Source organism: Molossus molossus, unplaced genomic scaffold (genome assembly GCF_014108415.1).
Source record: "Molossus molossus isolate mMolMol1 unplaced genomic scaffold, mMolMol1.p scaffold_m16_p_3, whole genome shotgun sequence".
Lineage (NCBI taxonomy): Eukaryota > Metazoa > Chordata > Mammalia > Chiroptera > Molossidae > Molossus > Molossus molossus.
Genome location: NW_023425366.1, coordinates 119,425,370 through 119,448,625, shown reverse-complemented (window position 1 = coordinate 119,448,625; position 23,256 = coordinate 119,425,370). Strand labels below are relative to the sequence as shown.

General features: G+C 48.7%; 2 protein-coding genes across 11 annotated transcripts in view; one reads left to right on the top strand and one right to left on the bottom strand.

Moving 5' to 3' along the window:
- The window catches only part of AMDHD2 (amidohydrolase domain containing 2), a 63,562-nt gene that overhangs the window by 32,658 nt on the left and 7,648 nt on the right, over positions 1–23,256 (top strand). For 2 of the 7 annotated variants that reach the window (XR_004961798.1, XR_004961800.1), the window contains exons 10-11: positions 6,970–7,056; positions 14,176–14,250. Coding sequence is in view for 3 of the 7 variants with exons in the window: in XM_036280767.1 (XP_036136660.1) it covers positions 6,970–7,022 (53 nt within the window). In the remaining 4 variants the exon portion in view is untranslated. Of the gene's footprint in view, positions 1–6,969; positions 7,057–7,582; positions 8,289–8,743; positions 9,245–14,175; positions 14,251–23,256 lie in introns of those variants that run through there. The other 5 variants (XR_004961801.1, XM_036280769.1, XR_004961799.1 and 2 more) reach the window with 4 other exon arrangements.
- Positions 21,297–23,256, bottom strand: part of PDPK1 (3-phosphoinositide dependent protein kinase 1) — an 81,040-nt gene continuing 79,080 nt past the window's right edge. For all 4 annotated transcript variants that reach the window (XM_036280760.1, XM_036280761.1, XM_036280763.1 and 1 more), the window contains exons 13-14: positions 21,976–22,128; positions 21,297–21,555 (exon numbers count right to left, since the gene is read on the bottom strand). In XM_036280760.1, the coding sequence (XP_036136653.1) occupies positions 21,439–21,555; positions 21,976–22,128 (270 nt within the window). In that variant the 3' untranslated portion in view covers positions 21,297–21,438. The remainder of the gene's footprint in view (positions 21,556–21,975; positions 22,129–23,256) is intronic.

The following is a 23,256-nucleotide window of genomic DNA, read 5'->3' as shown; positions in this document are numbered from 1 at the left end:
GGCAGGGACCCCATTTGCCTTAAGGCCATGGCCCCCGACCGTGGATGGCACAGTGACGCATTTGTGGAGCAGTTGGGTTAATAAGGTAGTTGATTTACCTCCTTTAAGGAACTCTGATGAATAAAATGAGTGCATGTATTGCCCTGGCCGGTTTGGCTCAGCGGTTAGAGTGTCGGCCTGCGGTCCAGAGAGACCCGGGTTTGGTTCCTGCTAAGGGCATGTGCCTTGGTTGCTGGTTGGGTTGTGCGGGAGGCGGCCACTCGATGTGTCCCTTTCACATCGATGTTTCTCTCTCTCTCTTCCTCTCTTTCCCTCCCACTCTATCTGAGCAAAAAATGGAAAAATGTCCTCAAGTGAGGATAAAAAAAAAATGAGTGCATATGTTTTTATGAAATAGCATGAAACCATGGCTTTGGAAAGTCAGGTGTACTTGAGAAATCGCTCCACAGCCTGAGTTGCCTGTGCAGGGTGAGTTAAATGTCTTGGAGCTCCCTGACCCTCTCAGGACTGAGTATGCGGAGTTGTGAGATGCGCTGTAAGCTGTGGCAAACAACAAAATGTGCCTGCTGAGCTGGGTGGAGGGCAGGTCTAGAGAGGTTCCCCAGGTGACTCCTAGTCCTGGGAATTCGAGGTGGAGAGGGATGGTGGTTGTGCACGATGGTGCTGCCAACATCCTCTCCTTGCCTCTTCTCATCCTGGCCCAGGGCCACCTCACCACCCTCCTGCATCTCTGCAAGCATCCTGTTCTCTCCTCAGACTGTCGTCCCCCAGCAAAAGCAGGCACAACTCCATTTAGGGCCCAGAGCATTCTGCTCTCACAGAGCACGCAGTTAGTGTCAGCCAACTGCCAAGAACAAAGTAAGGTGACTTAAGTAGTTTATGTTACCCTATAGTAAGGTGGCATGTGTCCCTTAAAGGATTTGAGGCTTATTAACAGCTTTGAACCACTCAGAATTGTACTTTGGGGTGAGTGAACTCGCCAGGCATCTTGTAAAGGTAAAAGTTAAAATCGGGTGCATTCATGTTTACAGGTGGGAAAAACCTTGGCTCAAACCATTATCTTGTGACAGACTCTGTAAAGTATGCAGAACACACAAGCTCTCAATCCCAGACCACCCACTGGGTACAATGCTAAGACTATAGATACAGGATTAAATCTTAATACCTTTTACTGGCTGTCTGGATGCCTGGAGTTGTGGGGGAGCTTCTTCTGAGTGGGGTGATTCCCCATGGGAGCAGCTGTTCCTGGACAGGCTGTGTGTGTTCAGAGGCTTCTCCTCACATCCAGAACAGGATGTGTTCTCGTTCTGCCTTATCTAGAATAATCAGGGTGTTCTTCATGGCAATCGGAGGGGCTCCTAGCTCTGCCCACTCTGAGTTGAGTTTGCTTCATTAATTAAAAAAACAAACAAAAAAAACTTAAATTATTGGGTATAATCTTATGGCAAATGAAGTGTCAAAGGCTGGTGTTTGGAAACAGCAATGTCAAGTAGAGTTCCAGCCCAAACATAATGTGTTTTGAGCCAGGAGTCAAGGGAAAACTAAAAGAGAAAGCAAGTAGTTGCTCCTTCCTGGCCGTATGTCCTTGAGGTTCGGCTTTGTGGTTGCCGGGGTGGCAGGACTGTTTCCCTTCGAGTAGGGGGTTGGCTGAGACCGTCGCTTGAGTGCATCTTTGCTAGGTTGGTGTTTTAGCCTCTTGGGAGTTGAATGTGGATGTGGCTGCTGAGTGAGTGGGGTGTCACCTCACCCTCCTCAGTCTCCTCCAGCTCTCTTAGCCACTTGCACCTCCTTCCCCCAGCTTCCTGAAAGCCCATTTGGCTCTGGAGGGCTGTGAGTGCTCTCGTCTGCTTAGTCTGTTATTTCTCAATGTAAAGTCACAGCCCTGCCTGGTTGGCAGTCTTACTGTGAAGCCTCTTTGATACTGCCATTTTATACTGTTTAGGTCATGGACATAATTTTTTCACTTCCCAAAAACAGCCTTACGCTGTACTCAGCTCAGTCTCCTGCTACCATGTGCTACCCTTCTTCCCTCAGTGGATGGACTTCCTGACTCCCAGCATAGTGTCCAGACTACACTGACTTCCCAGATTCCTCCTTGTGTCCCACCCCTCCATCTAAGGAAGCACTGGTCACACACACTCCCATGGGCCCCTTACTCCCAGCCTCTGGACCCTTGTTGTTCTTTAGGCAATGCCTAAGGATCCCACAGTCCACCTTCTGGAGGAATGTTGCTCTAGCAGCTTTCCTACTGGTGAAAATGGTCACTATTTCCTTTAATGGGGCCAAGGTCTGGAGCAGGGATGGAGCTACCATGACATGGAATTAGGAGGCTTTGCCTGGCTAGCTACCTCCTAGACCCAATGTCTGAAAAGAGCTGAACTACGACATTTGCACATCACCAAACTCAGGAATTATTCATCACCTCACTGCTACCTCACAGACAGCTGACAGAGGATCAATTAGGAAAGATCAGAGAGGATGAGGCTCATTTCCACCTTCAGAACATCCCAGGGAGCGTCCCTGTCACAAGGGTCTGAAGGCTTAGGGCCAGCCTCAGTCAGATAAGGCCATGACAACAATGAGCTGGGTATCATGCTTGACCCTGGGAACCAGCCGAGGGGAAGGATGTTTACTGAGTTCCAACAGTATGCTGAGCAGCAAAAGATACACAAAGGTGACCCAGGCCCAAGAAGCTCAGGGGGATTGTTGGATGGGACAGAGGGAAGGGCAAGTGAACCAGGGGGGACTGCGGTGCTCAGGTGCAGAGGAACACCAATGGGGAGTCAAAGAGAGCACATGGGAACTGGCCTTGTGATGAGCCTCTAAATGTGAGGATGATATGGAAAAGGGCGGGGGGGGGGGGCGTCTCAAAGGACACACTACATGTCCCTTCTGAGGCTCAGCAGCTTCGAGTCAGTTAAAGCAGTGCCTTATGTGTTGTTTTGTTTTGTTTTTATCCTCACCCAAGGACATTTTTTGTCCATTTTTTTGTTCAGACAGGGAGAGTGAGGAAGAGAGAGAGAGAGAGAAACATCGACATGAAAGGGACACATCGAGTGGCTGCCACCCACACGACCGACCAGGGCCGGGGACAAACTGCAACCGAGGTACATGCCCTTAGCGGGAACCGAACCCGGGTCTCTCTGGACCGCAGGCCGACGCTTTAACTGCTGAGCCAAACCGGCCAGGGCGATTTTTTGTTTTGTTTTGTTTTGTTTTTATCCTCACCCGAGGACATTTTTTTCCATTTTTTTGTTCAGACGGGGAGAGAGAGGAAGAGAGAGAGAGAGAGAGAGAAACATCGACGTGAAAGGGACACATCGAGTGAGCACTGCCTTATGTGGATTACTTTTAAAATCCATGTGAATTTTACACTGGAATCCTTGTTCTTTTTTTTTTTTAATCCTCACCCGAGGACATTTTTCCATTTTTTGTTCAGATAGAGTGGGAGGGAGAGAGAGGATGGGAGGGAGAGAGAGAACGAGAGAGAGAGAGAAACATCGACATGAAAGGGACACATCGAGTGGCTGCCACCAGCACGACCAACCAGGGCCGGGGACAAACTGCAACCGAGGTACATGCCCTTAGCGGGAACTGAACCCGGGTCTCTCTGGACCGCAGGCTGATGCTCTAACCGCTGAGCAAAACCGGCCAGGGCCTTGTTCTCTTTTTAATATAAAAAATATTTCCCTGAAAACCTTGAAATGGCCACTGATACACTCGATCAAACACACTGATTTAGAAAGCTCGGGCTGAGAGCACACTAGAGAGAGGTGCCCAGGGGCCAGGCATTCAGACGCACAACAGAACCCTGACTGCCCAGAGCTGAGCACCCTTCCACACTCCTGGAACACACACCAGCTCTATCGGGTATCCAGAACCTGCCAGTCACTCCAGACACACCTACTGCTGGGCTGGAGTCCACAAGGACACACACAACCAGAGTGGGCTTTAGAAAGGACTCTCTGAGCTCCAGTCTGCCCAGGCATCACTAGGCTTTCAGGGCAGGACACTCAGCTCAGCAGCTACATTCACACTGGTCCCAGCAATGTGATCTGAGCACTCCCTCCCAGGAGCGTAACACAGAGCCCATGTCCCAGACCTGCCTTGAGGCCCCTCCAGCCTGGGCCCAGAACTGCAGGTTCACCAGGGAACCCTGAGATGTTGAAGAGCAAGTGGCCTTGAGTGAAAGGCTACACTATCCTCCACCAGTGACAAGACACCCTGTCTAGCTTTGCCACTGATGAGCAGCACGTAAAGAAATTCAAAAGCAGTGCAGTCATGTCAGTGCTCTCTGGCTTACTTCATTCTGTGGACTTGTTTTGATTGGATGGACTTCATTAAGAAACAGGGCCAAGATGGCAGGGTTAGGACAGGACAGGCAGCAGCATATGGAACTATGTTCTCACCACTGGGCTCGTGAGAGGGGAGATTTCAACCTCTATAAGAAGTGCCATGCCCCTACACCAAGACCCTGAAAGTCCATGAGGCCTAGTTTCCAGATGCAGCTGAAATGAGGACAGACACTAAGAAGGACATGAGCCTGGCGGATTGAGCATCATCCCATGGAATGAGAGGTTCATTTTCCGATCAGGACACATGCTGGAGCTGCGGCCTCAGTCCCCACTGGGGGGCATGCAGGAGGCAGCCGATCCATGTTTCTATCTCTCTCTCTAAAATATCAATAAAAATATATATTTTTTAAAAATATTAAAAAATAATAATAATAATAATTACAGCCAGGCCAGCGTGGCTCAGTGATGGAGCATCAACCCATGCACCAGGAGGTCGCTGGTTCAATTCCTGGTCTGGGCACATACCAGGTTGTGGGCCAAATGCCCAGAGGGGGGCATGCAGGAGGCAGCCAGTCCATGTTCTCTCTCACTGATGTTTCTATTTCTCTCTCCCTCTCACTTCTCTCCCTCGAATAAATAAATAAAATATATTTTAAAAAATCAGAAATACAAAATATTCCAAATTCAGAAGTCTTAGGCTCACAGATGCACAAATACAGACAGGACCATCTCAGTGATATCCACACTAGCAAGTGGAGTGTGACTGAGGTACAGCTGTCGACATGCTGCATTAACGTCACTTCATCACTCCTCAAGTCTGCACCAGCCCCAGAAGGAGACCCTGATGATGTAAACTTGGGATGCTCACACTTATACAGCCAGCAACTGGACCAAGACTAAGATCTGTCCTATTCCTCCCTCTTTCTGTCCTTTTCTCGACTCACATAACACGCGTGTGCTACATTTATAGAGTGGCTAGGCTGGGTTTCTTTTTTTGGGGGGGGGAGTGGGGAGGAGGGTGTCAATGGAGGAAAAAAGGAGGAACATCTGTAATACTTTCAACAATAGAGAAAAAATATTCTCAGGTGAGGATTAACAAAAAATAGTAAAAACAAACAAAAAATACCACATTTATCCTAAACGGATAAGAAAGAGAAATGCTGGACTTGACTCTTGACTATTTAATGGAAGCCAGCATACTCCCCACTTCAGTCCACATACTGGAGAGTAAGGGGTGGCTCACTGCTCCAGGTTGGCTGAATCTCTGAATGCCACTCCCACGGGCCCAAGGCGGTGTTGATTGCAAATGTTTGTACACAGAAGATCCTATGCCTTTGTATGTAGATTTCAATGGGAGAAATTTGACAGATGACTACATCCCGCATTTAGCTCAGGACACCCAGCCCTCTTAATTTCAAGTTTCCAGTGGCCATCCCTTTTCTGTTACAAGAAAATAGTGGTGCCCTGGCCAGTCTGGCTCAGCGGTTAGAGCATCGGCCTGCGGACTGGAGACTCCCAGGTTCGGTTCCCGCTAGGGGCATGTACCTCGGTTGCAGTTTGTCTCTGGGCTTGGAGTCATGTGGGTGGCAGTCACTTGGTGTGTCTTTCTCACATCGATGTTTCTCTCCCCACCCCCCACTCTATCTGAAGATAAATGCAAAAAAAAAGTCCTCGGGTGAGGATAAAAAATATATATATATATAGTGGTTGCATCCATTTCCTAGTGTGTTGGTGGAAATCCACAATGATAGAGCCAAGCTGCTGGTCTCCAGGGGAAGTTTGAATCCTGGGCCATGGGTCCTTCGAGCCTGAGCAGAGTGGCTGCCAGGACACATAGAGATGAGCCCCTGGCCACAGCCTGGAGCGCACGGTGCCTGAAGTCATTTCTCAGGAGGAGCTGCTGGGCAAAGGCAGGGTGGAGTCCCTATAACATAGTGTCTCAGGAGACCCCTGACCTGGGGTCCCTAAACTGAGGGAGGTAAAGACAACCCTGGCGGGGAACTACTGAGGGAGCCCCACCCCATCACTCCTCTGAGCCTGCCCAGAGATGCTTTGTGGCACAGTAAGGCTTCTGGGCCACTCAAACAGCCCCAAGACCGAGGTGCTCCCGTGGGCCCAGCAGTAAACCCCAGGCTATAAAGGCACAATCGAATGCACTGCCCCGCCAAGCATCGTGGATAAATTGGAGGCCACTTGTCCCTGAGAGCTGCCACTCCCTGACACAACCATATGGCCTTGAAAATGGCAAGGAACAAGGGTCGAGAATGTCAGGCTCTTGTGCAAGATTCTAAACAGAAAATAGTTCTGTTGACATGTCACACTCCAGCTCTGTTTCCTTTATAGAGCGTTTGTACTTTGCTCCTTTCGATCACTTCCGGATTTCCACAAAGGCACTAAGGAATGGACATGACCACTACGTTGTTGCAACAGAAAAGGGATAGCCACTAGAGACCTGAAGTTAGGAGAGCTGGGTGTCCTGAGTTAAAAGCGAGATATATTCTGTCAAATTTCTCCCATTGAAATCTACAGGCAAAAACCTCGGATTTTCTTTCTGTGCACAAACATTCGCAATCTACCTGATTAGAGACATATAGTTTTTATTCTGAAATTATCCATTTCGAATTTGCAAATAAAACCTTCACGTACGCTCTCTCTTCTGCTTTGTTTTCCACAGGTTCTCAAATCCTTGACCAGCAAGAGGTGGTAGACATCACCAATTACAAATGAGGAAGCAAGCCCAGAGACCAGAGGCTTGTCCCAGGTACCAGATGCACAGAGCGGGGCTGGGACCTCATACAGCCAGCATGCTGCACACGTGCACGAGTGCCAGCTGGTTCTGACTTAGTTTTCTCTCAGGAGACCCCACAATGCCCTGTGTGCACCCAGAGATCTGAAACCTTCCAGCACACTCAGGGAATAAAGGAAAATCAAGGGCTCCAGGTCATTCCGACCCTCAGCGCTGCCCCTGGACACCTCCCCTGAAAACAAAACCCCTTAGACATTAGGGCCATGAGCCCAGACGAACACAATTCAATGTAGCTTAGAAACAACCCTGGCCAGTTTGGCTCAGCAGTTAGATCGGTGGCCTGTGGTCCAGAGAGACTCGGGTTCAGTTCCTGCTAAGGGCACGTACCTCAGTAGCGGTTTGTTTTCGGCCCTGGTTGGGTCGTATGGGTGGCAGCCACTTGATGTGTCCCTTTCACATCGATGTTTCTCTCTCTCTCTCTCTCTCTCTCTCTCTCCCTCCCTCCCTCTCTATCTGCACACACACACACACACACACACAGAAAAAGAATTTAGGATGACACATGCGACTCAAAGGACGCTCACCAGAAGCAAACACCCCACCCGTGAGGCTCCTGGAACAAATGTGGCTCCAATTCACCTGAAGGGGTGCCACCAAGCTCTAGGAATGGTGGAGATGGGCCCCATTCAGTTCAGCGGGTCTGGACCCTCTTATGTCACACGGCAAGGGGACATCCATCTACTCAGTTTTCTCAGGTACTTCCCTCTCGAGAGACATCTCCGGTACAGAACACCTGCACATGAATCCCCTGCAGATGTCATGTTACTTAACTCAGTGGAGTGTGGGTGTTTAAAATAAAACTGCTGGCATTAGACAATCAACTAGAGATAGAAACAGGTGAGAGACATGATCTGCCTCCCCTGCTCAGGGCAGAAGCCCTAGTTGGAAGAACCCAGGGTCCTTGGCTAAACACTCTGAGGTGGCTCTGCCAGCCTGGGAGTGAGGCCTCCTCAGGGCCAGTCTCCAGTCCCCCTGGACACCAGCCTGCTCAAAGTTGGAAGGCAGGACACTGTAGACAGGACACTGGCCAGGGGTTCATACCTGGGCCACTGCTCTCCCGAGGCAACTGAGCCCTCACCACCAGCTGTCTCCACAGCCACCGCCCCGCGGACTCCCACGTGGCCTCTGCTTTCTTGCTGACCTTGGCCCTGTTGGCAGATCCAGTGCAGAGTCCACCTTCCCTCTCTCTGGGGCTGAAGGGCAGGCCTGGGGCTCCTCTGCTCCCTCAGCCGCTCCTAACCTCTTGTGTAGAAAACGGAATAAAAACTGTGTGTTCGCCCGGTAGGTGTGGCTCAGTGGTTGGGCATCGACCCATGCACCCACAGGTCACCACCTCGATTCCCAGTCAGGGCACGTGCCCGGGTTGTGGGCCTGATCCCCAGTAGGGGGCAGGCAGGAAGCAGTTAGTCGATAATCTTTCTCATCGATGTTTCCATCTCTCCCTCCCTCTCCCTTCCTCTCTCTCTAAAATCAATAAAGAAAAAAAACTGTGTGTTCTATTTCATTGTCATGCTTTTTGGTTTGTAATGGCTTCTGCTACTACTCACAGTAAAAAAAAGAAGATATTTTAAATAAATAAATAAATAAATAACAAGGATTGCCAAGCACTTAGGACACCTACATCTCTGTTTTGAAAACACAGCTCAGCCTGTCTATGCGCAATGAATGGCTGGCCCAGCTCATCCTTCCAGAACCATCACCACCCACTTAAGCTGACTTGCAAAAGCAGGCCAAGATCCTGAAGGCCATGCTGAGGAAACCAGAGCCCACCAGAACACAACTGTGGGAGAGACAGTAGGTGCATTCCCTACTTTGATGTCTCCCGGATGCCTACCCCAACACCCACAAGGATGGCATGGGAATTCTGGAGCAGTGTTCACCAAACTCGAAGGCACCCAGTTTCTTGCTAAGAAACCTCAGTGGCTGCCCCTCCCCCAGGGCATAGGCTCCAATGCCTGCTGCAGGAACTGGCCCTCCAGGGCCTGTCCTTAGACCAGCCAGGGGCTCTGAGTGGAGCTTGAAGAGGCAGCCTGGGGGGTAGGGAGGAGAGACACCATGAGGTTTGTGTGAGCCAGTGAGGATATATGAGACAATAACAAAATCATAGGAGGAGGAGATGAAAGCATTCTTGGTATGTTCTCTTTTTGTTAATCCTCCCCCAAGGATATTTTTTCCATTGATTTTTAGAAAGAAGAGAAGGGGAGAGAGGGAAACATTGATGTGAGAGAGAGAGACATCGATTGGTTGCCTCCTGCAAGCACCCTGTCCAGGGCCGGGCATTGAACCTGCAAGCCAAGTGCATGCCCTTGACCAGGAATCAAACCTGAGACCCTTGGGTGCATGGGCTGAAGCTCTAACCACTTAGCTACTCCAGTAAGGGCATTCTTGGTACATTCTTTCTAAAAGTAGTACAAACGTAAAATAAGGATGTCTAAGAGCTGACTGTACTGACTGCAATAACCAAGCTCCAAGCTCTCGGAGGGGCAGGTGTTCCATTCATCATCTTCCTTAGTGCTCACAATGCCTCCCATGACTTAGAGGTACTTTAACTTACCCCAAGCCACACAGCCAGTTAAATTGTGGGTAGGGTCAAAGTCAAGCCCAGGATACCAACAGGGAAGATACCCACATCCTACCAATTCCAGACTGGAATGTTCTGGGTGCTCAGTACTGTGGGGAGAGCTGCTTAATTAAGGCCTGGTGAGAGCACTGGTGCTCAAGGTGGCTTGTTGGCACCCTGGCCACACAGACCCCTCCTTTGGTGCCAAGCAGTCGTCAGCTCCTTTAGAGGACTTGAAAGACTGCTGACCTGGAGAGCCCCTGGAAAAGAGCAGCTTTGAGCATCCACTCACAGGTGAAAGCAGCCACTGACAACATGGCCACAGGCAGGCATCTCTGTGTTCCCCTACAGTAACCATTTGCAAAATCTGCTGGACCACAGTATTGGGACCACTGCTCTAAACCAAGACCCGCCACTGCCCTGCTGGAGGAGAGCGGCTGAAGGGTGCATGTGCATTCGGCAGAAAGAGGAACTGCTGTGCAGCTGACACCACTTCCTCCCAGGCCACCCTCAGATGACAGGGTGGGACAGCTGATGGTCTGGGGGCCGATGCCCTGAAGCAAGCTCTTCTCACTCTTTTTTAGGACTTTCCAGCATTAAATCTTGGGTTGGCTCAGGTCAGAGGAGCCTTCAAGTTAGCTCCTTGTGAAGAGGTGACCATAGCATTCACTGGAGCAAGCACCTGCCCTACTAGGGGAGGAGAGGAGCTGCTCCCAGCACACAAGGGGACCTTTCCTTCAGGTCCTGAACAAACCACCAGTGTGGTCAGGGCTAAGAACATACCCACAGCCACATCCTCAAGCAAAGTGTGAACTGACGTGCACCGGTGTCTCAGGACACCCACTCATAGCTTCGGACAGGCTGGCGCACAGCTCCCTCATCCGTGCATGAGACATTCAGAATTGGGCAAGTTATCCCTTCACCTCTGATTTAGTTACACCAAACATAATCTGTCATTTCCAATCACTAGAATCCCCCCTTCCCTTGCCAAGTGGCTTAAAATGTCATACTTCCCCCCATACTCCCATCGCTTGGCCCCGTCTATAAAATTCCTTTCACTGCCTTTCCAATCCCAAGACTCTTGCCAACACCAAGTACACCTGGAGTGAGCACAAGCAAAGAACTGCAAGGGGCATGTCACCAGAAGCACCGTGCTGGCCCCACCCTTCAAAACCCATCAGACACAGAATCTGCTACCCCGAAGCCAGGACAATGGCCTCATCAGAGGACAAAGCAAATGGGCAACCCAGTTTTCTCCAGGCCTGGCTCAGCTGCAGAGACCAAACTCCCCTCTGATCTTTATCTGAGTGGTTACCCATCAATAAGCAGTCATATTTACTGTTACCCTTAAACTCCTAAACCATCTCCACACTGAAACGGGCTGATTCAGCTCTAAACAAGGCCTAACCTGTTCAACAATACCTATGGGCCAGGCCCCATGAAATACAAAAGGACATAACCAAAATGAATCACACATCAAGTATTCATGAAGCACTTCCGGGAAGGAGTGTTACACCTGGCCTGCGCCTAAGGGAATGTGGGAGAGAAAAATGACCCAGGACAGCTGAAATGATCAACACCAACTCAGCCCAGATGGAGGAACCCCCAAGAGGAAAAGAGAACTTTTCCTGTCCATAAAGAGAACTTCATGGTGGCAATGGGCCCAGAGTCAGAACTTGAGATTAGAGGGTGAGAACTGGGGGTCTTGAGGGATGGTGGCAGTGGGTCCCAGGCTCGGTCCTGACACAGGGAATGTGAAGACTTAAGGGGAGAGGGACCAGCAGTAGCCCGGCACCCCACCCTCCCTAACTACCTGTCTGTCCAGTTCTTAAAAAGCACTCCTCCTGCCCGGCTGGTGTGGCTCAGTGGATTGAGTTTTGTCCCATGGACTGAGAGGTTTCAGTTCGATTCCCGGTCAGGACACATGCCCAGTGGCGTGCAGGAGGCAGCTGATTGATCTTTCTCTCTCTCTCCCTTCCTCTCTCTCTAAAAAATCAATAAAAACATATTTAAAAACAAAACAAAACCAAAGAACCCTATCAGAAGATGTCCTGTAACTTCTCTCCCATATGGCTTCATCGACTGAGCGCCACACCAGACACTCTGTTTAACAACAGGCCACAGGCATTCTCCCAGTGAACTCCAAACCCATTAGGTTCCTGAGAGGTTCCAGGTCTTCCATGTCTTGGAACTCCTGCCCCTTAAATCTCCCCACCCAACCCCTATCCCAGCATCACCTTCTGAAAGCCCAGGTCCTCAATCAACATAGGCAAATGCCCTGCAGGAAATCTTCCACCAGGCCCACACTTAGCTTCAGCCCTAGGATTATCTGCCAGATATGCTTTCATTCATCTAACTAGGAGGTCAGGGCTTAGCTTTTTACCTGTGAATCAACATCCTGTTTCTCTTCCATTGTAATTACTGGTGTTCCACTCCTCCAAACATCCTCCCTCTCCTCCCTAATCCTCGGATTCCTCACTCAGGGTTTAATTATCTAAGTGTGAATCTCTGGGACATTCCTTTTTCCTCAGAAAATTTAAAAATCCTCACTGAGGATCTGTTTGATTGATTTTATAGAGAGAGAAAAGGAGAGAGAGAGAACCATGGATGTGAGAGAGGCACATCCATCAGTTGCCTCTCCTATGCACCCCGACTAGGGATCAAACCTGCAACCTGAATAAGTGCCTTGACCAAGAATCAAACCTGAGACCTTTCAGTGTACAAGATGACACTCCAACCAACTGAGCCACACCAGGCCAGGGCTCTGGGACATTCTTTCCTCAGAACCTACAGGGAAAAACCTGAAGAAACCAAGTATCTTATACATTTTCTCATTTGAAGTAAAATCCCTACTATGACTAACGGAAATTAACATTACTCTTTCTGGCAAATTCACAAAATCTGTGACTAAAACTAACCCTTATTTACTATCAACTTTTTTTTCCCTTACCCGAGAACATTTATCTTCAGATAGAGCGGGAGGGAGAGAGACGGGAAGAGAAAGAGAGAAACATCGATGTGAGAGAGACACATCGAGTGGCTGCCACCCTTACAACCCAACCAGGGCCGAGGACAAACCGCAACCGAGGTACACGCCCTTAGTGGGAACTGAACCCGGGACTCTCTGGTCCACAGGCTGACGCTCTAACCACTGAGCCAAACCGGCCAGGGCACTATCAACTATTTTATGAGACAGAAACTACATTACCTTCATGTTCTACATTTCTGTTTTACATTTTAGAAAACAAATATGATTAAGTTGATAACTGGAAGAGCAACAACACAGATACATCGATAGATTAATTACCCTCGCTCAGAGGACTCCTATTACAGTAGAGCATACTTTTTTTTTCTTATCCTCACCCAAAAACATTTTTCCACTTTTTGTTCAGATAGAGTGGGAGGGAGAGGGGGAAAGAGAGAGAGAGAGAGAGAGAGAGAGAGAGAGAGAGAGAGAAACATCGACGCGAAAGGGACACATCAAGTGGTTGCCACCCAACCGACCAACTAGGGCCGGGGAAAAACCGCAACCAATTAGCGGAAACCGAACCCAGGTCTCTATGAACCGCAGGCCGACAACGCTCTAACTGCTGAGCCAAACCGGTCAGGGCAAGCATACTTTATAAAAGTAGTCTTGAACAGTAAAATAAAGGGATGAATCAATTTAACTGTGCAAGCCATAGTTAAGTGGCTCTGAATCAACTGTTTCCATTTTGACTAGCCAGCCATTGCCTCAGACAACCCAATGCACAAGAGCAATTTAAAATCAAACTCGATATACAAAACAGCACGCCGGAGTAGACATGATAGTGAATGACCACTAAGACGCACTGTTTAAAAAGAAAAGCGATAGTCCCAGACACATGGAAGCGGGGTACAGATTGACAATGCCCAGAAGAGGGGGTGGGGAAGGAGAGATAAACCACAGAACTTATATGATGTATGTATGAACAATGGACATAGACCACAAAGCTGGGGACAGGGCGGGGAGGGAGGAGGAGGGGAGATTCAGTGGGGGGAAAAGAGAAACATCTAACAAAAATAAATTAAAATTAAAAAAAAGAAAAAACAGAACCACATACACCCACACTATAAAAGGAAAATCATAGGTCATAAAAGCCTATTTTTATCCAGCATATATGACTGCCATTTTCTGGGAGGTCAATTCCCTTACACAGCTTAGTCCAATGAGCAATGGTAATAGCTGAAGAGTGGGGGGAGGGGGACAGAGGCTGGCATCTCAAACTCTGATTTCTGTCCATGAGTGGTGGTTTGGCAGTAACTCAAGAGCTCTCATTTCCTGATCATAGTCATGCCACCCTGAGCATGGACTCTGTCATGCTTCTCAAACTTGAAGAATGTGAATTTTTCTGGAAAGCCTTATACCTGGCAAATGCTGGACTGGCAAGAAATAAAGCCAAGTGAGGCTTTGTGGGCCCATCTGAAAGACCCAGGGAAGTATGAATATGTGAATTTTCTAGGATAAATATAGGTAATAACTATTTTTCCAACAGACCCTCTTCTGAGTTTCAATCCAGTACAGTTGTACAGCTTCTGAGATACTCCTCCTCAGCCACAGTCTTGTAAAGGTAATCAACAAAATAATTTTGTTTTTCATTTATCTTTAGATAGAGTGGGAAGAAGAGAGAGGGGAAGAGAGAGAGAGAAACATCTATGTGAGAGACACATTGAGTGGTCACCACCCACACGACCCCAACTGGGGCCAGGGACAAACTGCAACTGAGGTACGTGCCCTTAGTGGGAACCAAACCCCGGACTCTCTGGTCCACAGGCTGACGCTCTAACCGCTGAGCAAATCCGGCCAGAGCATTAATCAACAAAATAATTTAATTTCTATTACTATCGGGAACAACAGTGTGAGCATTATATTATACGAAGATAAGCTGCAAACCAACCCAGACATTCCTATCCTTTTGTGAGGGCAGTGGGAAAACTAGCATAATTAGAAAGCAGACTGAAAAAGATTTCCTACCTGGTCCTTCCTTGACATCCCTAATCCACCCCTTAACATGAACAACAGTGCCTTTGAAATATTCAATGCACGGACAGCACCTTCTTAGAGTGCTGAGGGGGGTGCGTGTTGTGGCTGAAACCCATGGAGCACCAATTCTCTAAATGCAAGTCCCTGGGAAAGGAAGGCCACCGTGTCAACGCCCCCGTGCCAACATTAAGTCAAACGTCTGGAATGTGAAAAGTGAAGAACGCCAGGGTTCCGATTCCAAGCCCTACACTGGGACGTTGACACACCAGGGGCAAAAGACTCTAGAGGAAAGGAAAGTAGATCCACGGCAAAGTCAAGGATGTGGGAAACCTCCTCCACCGAAGAGCAGTGAGGGCTAGAAAGAGAGATACAAGGCGGAGTGACTGGGGATCCTCAACAGTAGTAGCCGATAGAGCGCCATCCTCTCTTTCCCCGGCATGGGACATGGACTTTGGGGGATCGGGTCAAGCTGGTACAAGGGGTGTGCGGGGATGAAGCCACAAATTGGTCTCCTAGCACCTCCTGGCTGGCCTGGGTGGCCATCCTCACCTTGTCTGAGTCCAGGTCAAGGTTGCCCTGGCACAAACGGTATAGGAAAGACTTCGGATCCCAGGACATGTGTCAGGTGTTGAGGAAGGAGAAGCCTGGCCACGTTGAGCTAGACAAGCTGGGCCCGGGCACCCAGCCCTGGATGCTGTGGGGAAAGCAGCTCACTAGGATTCTCTGCCAGGATCCCAGCCAGCCCTGCCACAGCTCCCTTGCACTAGAAGCACTGGCCTTGACTAAGGTCCTCCAAGCTGTCCAGCACACAGTGCCAGCCTCCACCTCACTCAGATGTGGAAGTCCCAAAAGTGGCAAGTTGTGCCTCTCCCCATGCCTACACCCCAAACCATGTGTAGTGTGATACGTTGGCTTTGGGTTCAAGAGGAGCTCACAGGCCTCAGTCCAGCCTGTGCAATGCACCGACACCTGCTCTGGCCCAAATCCAGATCACTTCCACCCCCGAGCCCCACCAAAGGAAGAGCTATGCCAGAGTGTCTACACTCTACATGCTTTTTTATTACAAGACTACCTCGCATATGTGTAAAATTCATCATCCAGCAACTACATCTAAAGCACATATTTGAGAAAAAAAAGAAACAGGTTCATTAAATTATAATATGATTAAATCATTGACCAAATAGAAAATGTATATAATAAAGCCAGAAAAAATTGTAAAATATAGTTTACAATAATTATTCACATTCAAGGCTGTACATCAATACATACAACAACCTGGCCCCGAGTGTGAATTCAATCCAGATAATTCATATATTAGATTTTAAATAACACAGACTGAATTAGAGGCCAACAATAGCCAGCAAATAACCTTATATAAGAATAAAAATACAAAAGTGTATATCCTAATATCATTGCATTGTTTGTTTTTCATGAGTTTTTAAATTTTTGCTTTGCCTGTACATCACAGTTACAGGTAGAGAATATTACACATGTTCTAACTGCCACCAACCTGAAAGACAGCTAACACACTACTGACTCATCCGATTTTGTGTTAAGGAACAGGTACAGCTGCTCTAAAATACTGTGAAATGTAATATTGCCAATGTCCAATCAAACCCATGATGGTGATACTTTTCCCCAGCAAAATGACGCCTATCCATAGTCGTCCAGCCAGAAGGTTAGACTAGGGTGGATTACACAGTTAATAAAGGTTTGCCTTTTGTGAAAAGGTCTCAGTACATAAAGTTTGGTGTTTCCTCTTATTGATAAATGAGTTATGGGAAAATTCAGGTCTACATGGAGGCTTGTTCAGTGGCATTCTAGGGCTGTCTGAGCCAGAGAGAAAACTGCTCTTTGCTGGAACAGCTTCCTCCCCAGACCAGCTCTCCACAGGCAGCCTGATTTACAACCTTGCCAGCAGCCTTGCACCCCTCAGAGGCTCTGGGAGTGACTCCTGCCCTGATTTAAAGCACTTGCCAGGTAGGCTGCCCAAGAGGCCACCCCTACTTGAGTCATGATCAGCTCAGGTTAAGTTTAGATATGAAAAGAAAGTATATGGAAAAAGTATGGCAACATCTCCAAGAACAGTACCATCACCAAACTCTCCCAGCAGCTGCATCCTCTGCAGTTTGGGCAGTGAGCACCCTCAGTCTGTAGACTGGCCGAGGGCGGGCGGGCTGGGGTATCAGAGGAGGGCAGGATTCTGTACAATTCAGCCCTAGTCTTTGGCAGAGTCATGTGCCACTGAGCACGGTACCTAGAAAATCTCTCATGCGTTTTCCTTCAGAATTAATGGGCCCCAAACTAAAGTGGAGATTTATGAATGAAACCAAACTTGGGTGGTCTGTACATGAAGACAACTAACACAGTGCAGCACTGTGGGTGCAGAGAGGGGAGAAGTCTTTAAATCCTAATCAGACAAGACAATCACATTCTACCATGAAAAAGCCTGGTCACGTGCTGTACTGGACCAAGAAGACCCTCTAAGTCCTAGGGTCTGAAGAGCATTGGGGGCACACACACCTATAAACCCGACTGTCTGTGCCGTTCATTTTCCAAGTAGAGCTTTTGCTCTTTTACTGATTCCAAATGGCCCAGCATACTCTGAGTCTATAAGCTTAATTACAAATCATCCACTGAACATGTGGCAAGATCAGTTCAACAGTTTCTATCTGTTGACTGTACAAATGCAGATTCAGTACCATTGTGGACACAAAGTACACGATTCTGAAAATATCACCAAGCACTTTAAAGCCATAGCAGCAGGGGTGGGAAAGTAACATGCAAGCATACCAGATTCTTTCAATGAAAAGAAGGAAGTTGACCTTTGGAAAAATCTGTCACAAATAGACTGCACTAATGACATAATTTTTAGCATTCAAAACAAAACATTGTTTGAATAAGAGTTTGAACAAAGTCTGCCAGAAATTCATCTCTTCAGAATCTGAAGGAAACTAAGGAGGTCCTGTACTAGAACTCTGAGCATCTAAATATCAGATCTGGATGGAGAAACAGATTAACACCACCTTTTAAATGAACAAGCTCTTACTCAAAACTACTACTTGTGGGAATGGGAAAAGAAGCATCAGGGTAAAAAAAAAAAACAGAGGTTTAGAAAGATACTCATCACAGCATTATTTAAATAGTGAAAAACCAGAAACCATCTACATGTTTTATAATAGGGAAACAGATAAATTAAGATAAAATTTATAACCATTAAACTCTACAATAATTAAAAACAATGTTTCTGAACCACTGTTCATGATATGGGGAAATGCTTAAGATAAAATAACAAGTGAAAAAAAGCTATATGGAAACAGTATATATTGGCCCTGGCCAGTGTGGCTCAATTGGTTGGAGCGTCATCCTGTGAACCAAAGGGAAGTGGGTTCGATTCCTGGCACATGCCCAGGTTGCAGGTTCGATCCACGGGCTGGGCGCATACAGGAGACAACAGATCAATGATTCTCTCTCACATTGATGTTTCTCCCTCCTCTCTGTTCCTCTAAAAAACATTAATAAAAATAGTATATGTTGTATGTTCCCAGTTTAGATTTAAAAAGGAAACAAATTGTGTGGGAGGGGACAGGCTATACACCAAAATGTTCACAGTGGTCTTTTCTGGGTGGTGAGCCTAGGGTTTTCTTAAAAATACAAGTGTTTTAGGAAAGTACTGTGTTACCAAGAGGCCCCTGTGTTGGCACACTGCTTGGGGTTGGTGTGCTGGTGTGTGTGTGTGTGTGTGTGTGTGTGTGTGAGAGAGAGAGAGAGAGAGAGAGAGAGAGAGAGAGAGAGAGAGAGATGGGGCCATCTCCTGCAATTCCTTCATGCCTGGGCTACAAACAGCACAGTATGTCCTGAGGAGGCTGGAGTAGGTGTAGTTCCAGCCAGCTTTGGCATGATCACAAGAGCCATTTTTCCCAAAGCATGTCTGTCAAAGCTGTTTGAGTCAGGTTCAGAGCAGCAGGCAGGCAGCAGTGCCAGTCATGAGTGGGGCTTCACACTACATGGGGCTGCCCGCCGCCCTTGGCCCTGGTCAGGTCCACAGGAAGAGAGAAGGAAACCATCCGATGCAAACCCAGTTTCCTAGAGTTCCCAGAGAAAGGCAAGGCACAGCGGAGACCAAAGAACCTCCTGGCTGTCCTCCCTCCCTTCTGCTAAGAGAGGCCACATGGGACAGTCTCCAGTTGGCGGGTGCTTCATCTGACTTGTCCTTGCCCTTTCTCAGTAAGACACATGGCTCCTGGATCTACTAAACAACAGGGCATTTCCCTTCCACTTTGGGCAAACTCACATTTATATTTCCATGTACGTCTTTGTATGGACACAGACTGACATTCTCATCCACATCTCAGTGTAAGGCACCTGCATGCCAAGACCGTGTTTGCAAGGGTAAGTTGGATAAAACTGAAGCTGGCAAAAGTACAGGGTAAGAAAAGAATACATACAGGCTTTTAAAAAATGAGACTCTGAATGGAGAAAGTTGACTTACAGAGAAGGGCTCAGCTGTCACTGGCTCAGGCGAGGGCAGTCACTTCAGCTCTGTCGGCTTCGAGCTCAACCCTGAACCCCTTATTTTCTGGTTTCGGAGGTTAAGATGGAGCTTGTTGGTTAAGCCCAGGAGGTAGTGGCTCTATCCAGAGGGCAGAATGCAAGGAAGGACCTGTGTCCTGAGCAGCCCAGCTGAGTGCTCGTGTGAAACACTAACACCAGCTATGCCGGTTCCCCGTGACCAGACACCGGGAGACACTGCACAGGAGGGGCCCCAACTCCTCTCACTGCACACACAGACGCAGGTGTTTCAAGAAGAGTGAAATGTAAATATGGGAGTAAGCCTGAAGTGAAATTCTTGGAAGGGCCAAGTCAGACTCACTTTTTGAAAAGCAAGTGAACGTAGGCAAGCTTTTCAAAAGCAAGGAGAAGGAAGAGCAAAGCGGGAGCTCAATCTAAGGCTGGCAACACCCTGGCACCTGGGCAGCACCTCCCCTAGGCAGGTGCGGGCTGTCTGTCTGTCTCCCAGATCGCACAGACTAGACAGACAGCAAACCCAAGCAGAAACCATCTGCAAACCTGGCTCCCACCTAAACCTCTCTCCCTGCCCACCACAGAGAGTTCCCCACATCCACACTTCTTCCCAGTTTAACCACAGCTACTCCTATCACTCAAACAGTGCGAGAAAGGCATCTTTCCTCTCCATTTGGACCACTGATCACACGGGGTGACAAATGATGGGTTTGAGATAGGAGATGGGCAGGGAAGTGGTAAGGGGGTCTTTTCTGTGTGAGCCTTTTGCTGGTGCCTTGGTAAAAGCCTACAGGAAAAGGAAGCGTGTTCATCCCCTGGGGACAGAGATGGGTCTGGGAGCAGCTTGCAGGCAGCAGGGCCCGCCCCTCTCCCACCTGGAACAGAGGCCTGCCCTCTGGACACCTGCACAGGGAGGAGTGGCCAAGACCCACTGTCCAGGGAGCAGCAGCAAAGAAAATCAAAGGACTAGTAGGACTTGGACCATGTGTAGGTTACAGTAGGGTGGGCGCCACCTCTAAGCGGCATAAGGAGGGAACCTGACATGGAAGGAGAGCAGGCTGGGCGCTGGGTTCAAGTGTGGTGTTCCTGCCCATCGTGCAAGGCAAGTAACACTTTTTTTTCCAGACCAGATGACCTGGTACCATGAGAAGGTGTTAGATTCTCACTGTTGGGATGTAAAATGTTAGGTTGTGAGAATATTCAATCACAACACGAAAAGGGTGGTGCGTATGCCAGCTGGGGGCCTGCACTCCTCCCACTGCCCAGAGGTGACTGGTACCATCCGATTTGTGAGGAGTCTCTTGGCTCCTATTTAACTGGTCTGGGGGAAGCCTGCACACTTCACCTAAACTCTCAGGAAAGGCTCATCAGATCTCACTCCTCCTTGTGAAGGCCACAGGCCCAGTCTGCCCTGCTACCCAGCCTCACACGGGGCAGGCAGGGCCATCTCCTGGCGCAGCTGGGCTAACCAGGTCCACTGCCAACTGCTCCCCTCAGGCATGTGCTTGGTTTCCAGCACCAGAGGGCAACACTGCTCAAAGGGATGATGGATCAGAACCTTGCTGGCTGCTATTTCACCCGACAGCCTGTTCCACTTCTCACTACAGGAAACCTGCCCAGCAGTTGCAACATGTGGAGCATTCACAGAGAGTAAAACCCCAGGAATCCTGAAGCCAGAGCTACTGCAGGAGGAAAGCAAGGGGCCCGCAGCACAGGGTACAAGCCGTGAACTAGGGATGTGAGGAAAAGAGCACACGGACAAAAGCCAAGAATACTCCCACCCACTGAGATCAGAAGCCTCCCCAGCAGAGGCACGCACAACTTCCTGGCGAAGAGTTCCATGATGATCTAGGGGGCAGAAAGAGCCCAGAGACACGCCCTGCCCCCTAGGCCACAGCAGGACTGGCAGTGACCAGGGTGCACAGTGAAGAGCTGGTGACACTGGTCCACTGGTCCAGGTGGGAATCAGGTAGACGTGCACAGCACTGGACCCTGGCAGCAAAAATAGCTCGGGGCAGCCTCCATAGAGCACAGAGAGCAAGCAAAGCAACCCTGAATTCCTGTTCATTATTGGTTTTGTTCTTTGTGTGGTTGGGTATTTTTTTCTTCTTTTCTTTTAAATGAAAAAGCTGCAAGGTTCCACTGTCTGCACTCCCCTTGAGATGGCTGGCAGGTGGTCTGGAAGCGTCCCGGATGGCGGTGAGCTGCGCTGGGGCACGTGTCCTGGCAGCGAGGGCAGGGCTGCGGGCCGTCACTGCACGGCGGCGTCTGGGTGGCTCTGGTATCTGTGCCTCCACACCTCCTGGATCTTCTTGCACCATTTGTGAGCATTCCCGCTTGGGTCCATCAGGTAATATGTCCTATTTGGCTGCAGAGAAAGAAACCGTTTAATGTTCTCAAGGGACTGAGTCTCCCCAAGACCAGTACCTCCACCTGTTGGGGAGAAATCGTAGAACAAAACTGCCATCCTACTGCAGCCTCTGCAGGTACCTCTGGAAGTACACGAACATGTGGACTTCTTCCTTCCACACATGTGCAGAGATTAAATATGCCAGGTGATGACCTACAGATCCCTCAGGTCACCCCCAAAGTGAGAAACAAGTACAGGTTTCTTCCAGCCCAACTCAAGACTGAGTCATGAACATGGGGGACCTGGGACATGGGAAAGGGGGAGACAACTGCCTTGACCCCAGCTCCCCTTCTCAGGCTACAGTATTTGGACGCTTCAAACGGAAGTCCAAAGGCCTCAAACTGCCCTGCAAAGGAGAACACATAGGGACAAACTCACTGTGTGCACAAAGAAGGTTTTAAAATTCTTGGCCTCTGGTCGGAGTTCTTGTGACCATGGAATTTCACCTTTCAGGACTTTGTTGACAGGATCCACATAGTATAAGTGTGGCCCCTCTGTGAGTAGTAACTGTCGTCGTCGTGCAAATAAACCCTGACCAAAAAAAAAAAGGCCTTGTCAAAGCTCAGAAGTGGGTGATGACAGTGCTTACCGCTGCCTCAGAGGCTGGACTGTCAGAATAGCTCAGGGCACAGGGACTAGTGCCAGGCACCTATCCACTCACCCGGGACAAAGGGAGTGTGCACACTTCATCCCCCAGCCTTGGACCAGAGAATGGAAGCATTTACTGCTTGGTTTTGGTGAACCGGCTTCCATTACCCCCACTCTGGGTATCCTTACTTTGGTTGCCACATCAGGGAGTGGCAGCACAGGCCAGCCCCCACCGCTTCTTGCCTTCTGCTCCACACTAAGGCACAGGGCTCTACCACTGGCCACTCACACCTCACCCATCTTCACGGAGGTTCTCATCCACTAAGGATGCTCCAGGGTGGGTCAGAAATGGATGTCAGGAGCCTGAGCTTAGAAGGGCCCATGTCAGCAGATGGAGAACATTTATACAGTCTGATATGTTTTGATAAAATTAACCCACTTTATTAATCCATAAAACATAATAAATAACAATTTTCTTTTTAACCCGCACTCGAGTGCCTGCCCCAAATCCCGAGACGCATGGGTCTCTATACATAACAATTTTCAAAAACAATTTTAGCCCAGCCAGTTTAGCTCAGCAGCTAAGAGTCAGCCTCTGGACCAAAGGGTCTCAAGCTCAATTCCCAGTCAAGGGCACGTACCTGGGTTGCAGGTTCAATCCCTATCCCAGTTGGGGTCTTTTGGGAGGTAACCAATCGAAGTGTCTCTCTCACACTGATGTTTCTATCTCTCTCCCTCCACCTCCCTCCCTTCCACTCCATCTAAAAATAAATAAATGGAAAAATATCCTCGGATGAGGATTAACAAAAACAAAACAAAAAAAGAATTCTAATGAAATGATAGATGACTTGCAGGGATGTCAAGCAGAGCCTTCTCAATGGGACAGAAACTCTGACATCAGTGAACCCAGTCTCATGGACACACCAGAACGCTGACTCCTGAGAATAAACAAAAGGCTCTATTTCTGTTTTGCCACAGCTGAATAGCTGAACTCTCCTTCAGCTATTAAATCTAGAGATCATCTCTAAAAGGGAATCAAAATGAAGGCTGCTATGTGCAACAAGTTACAGC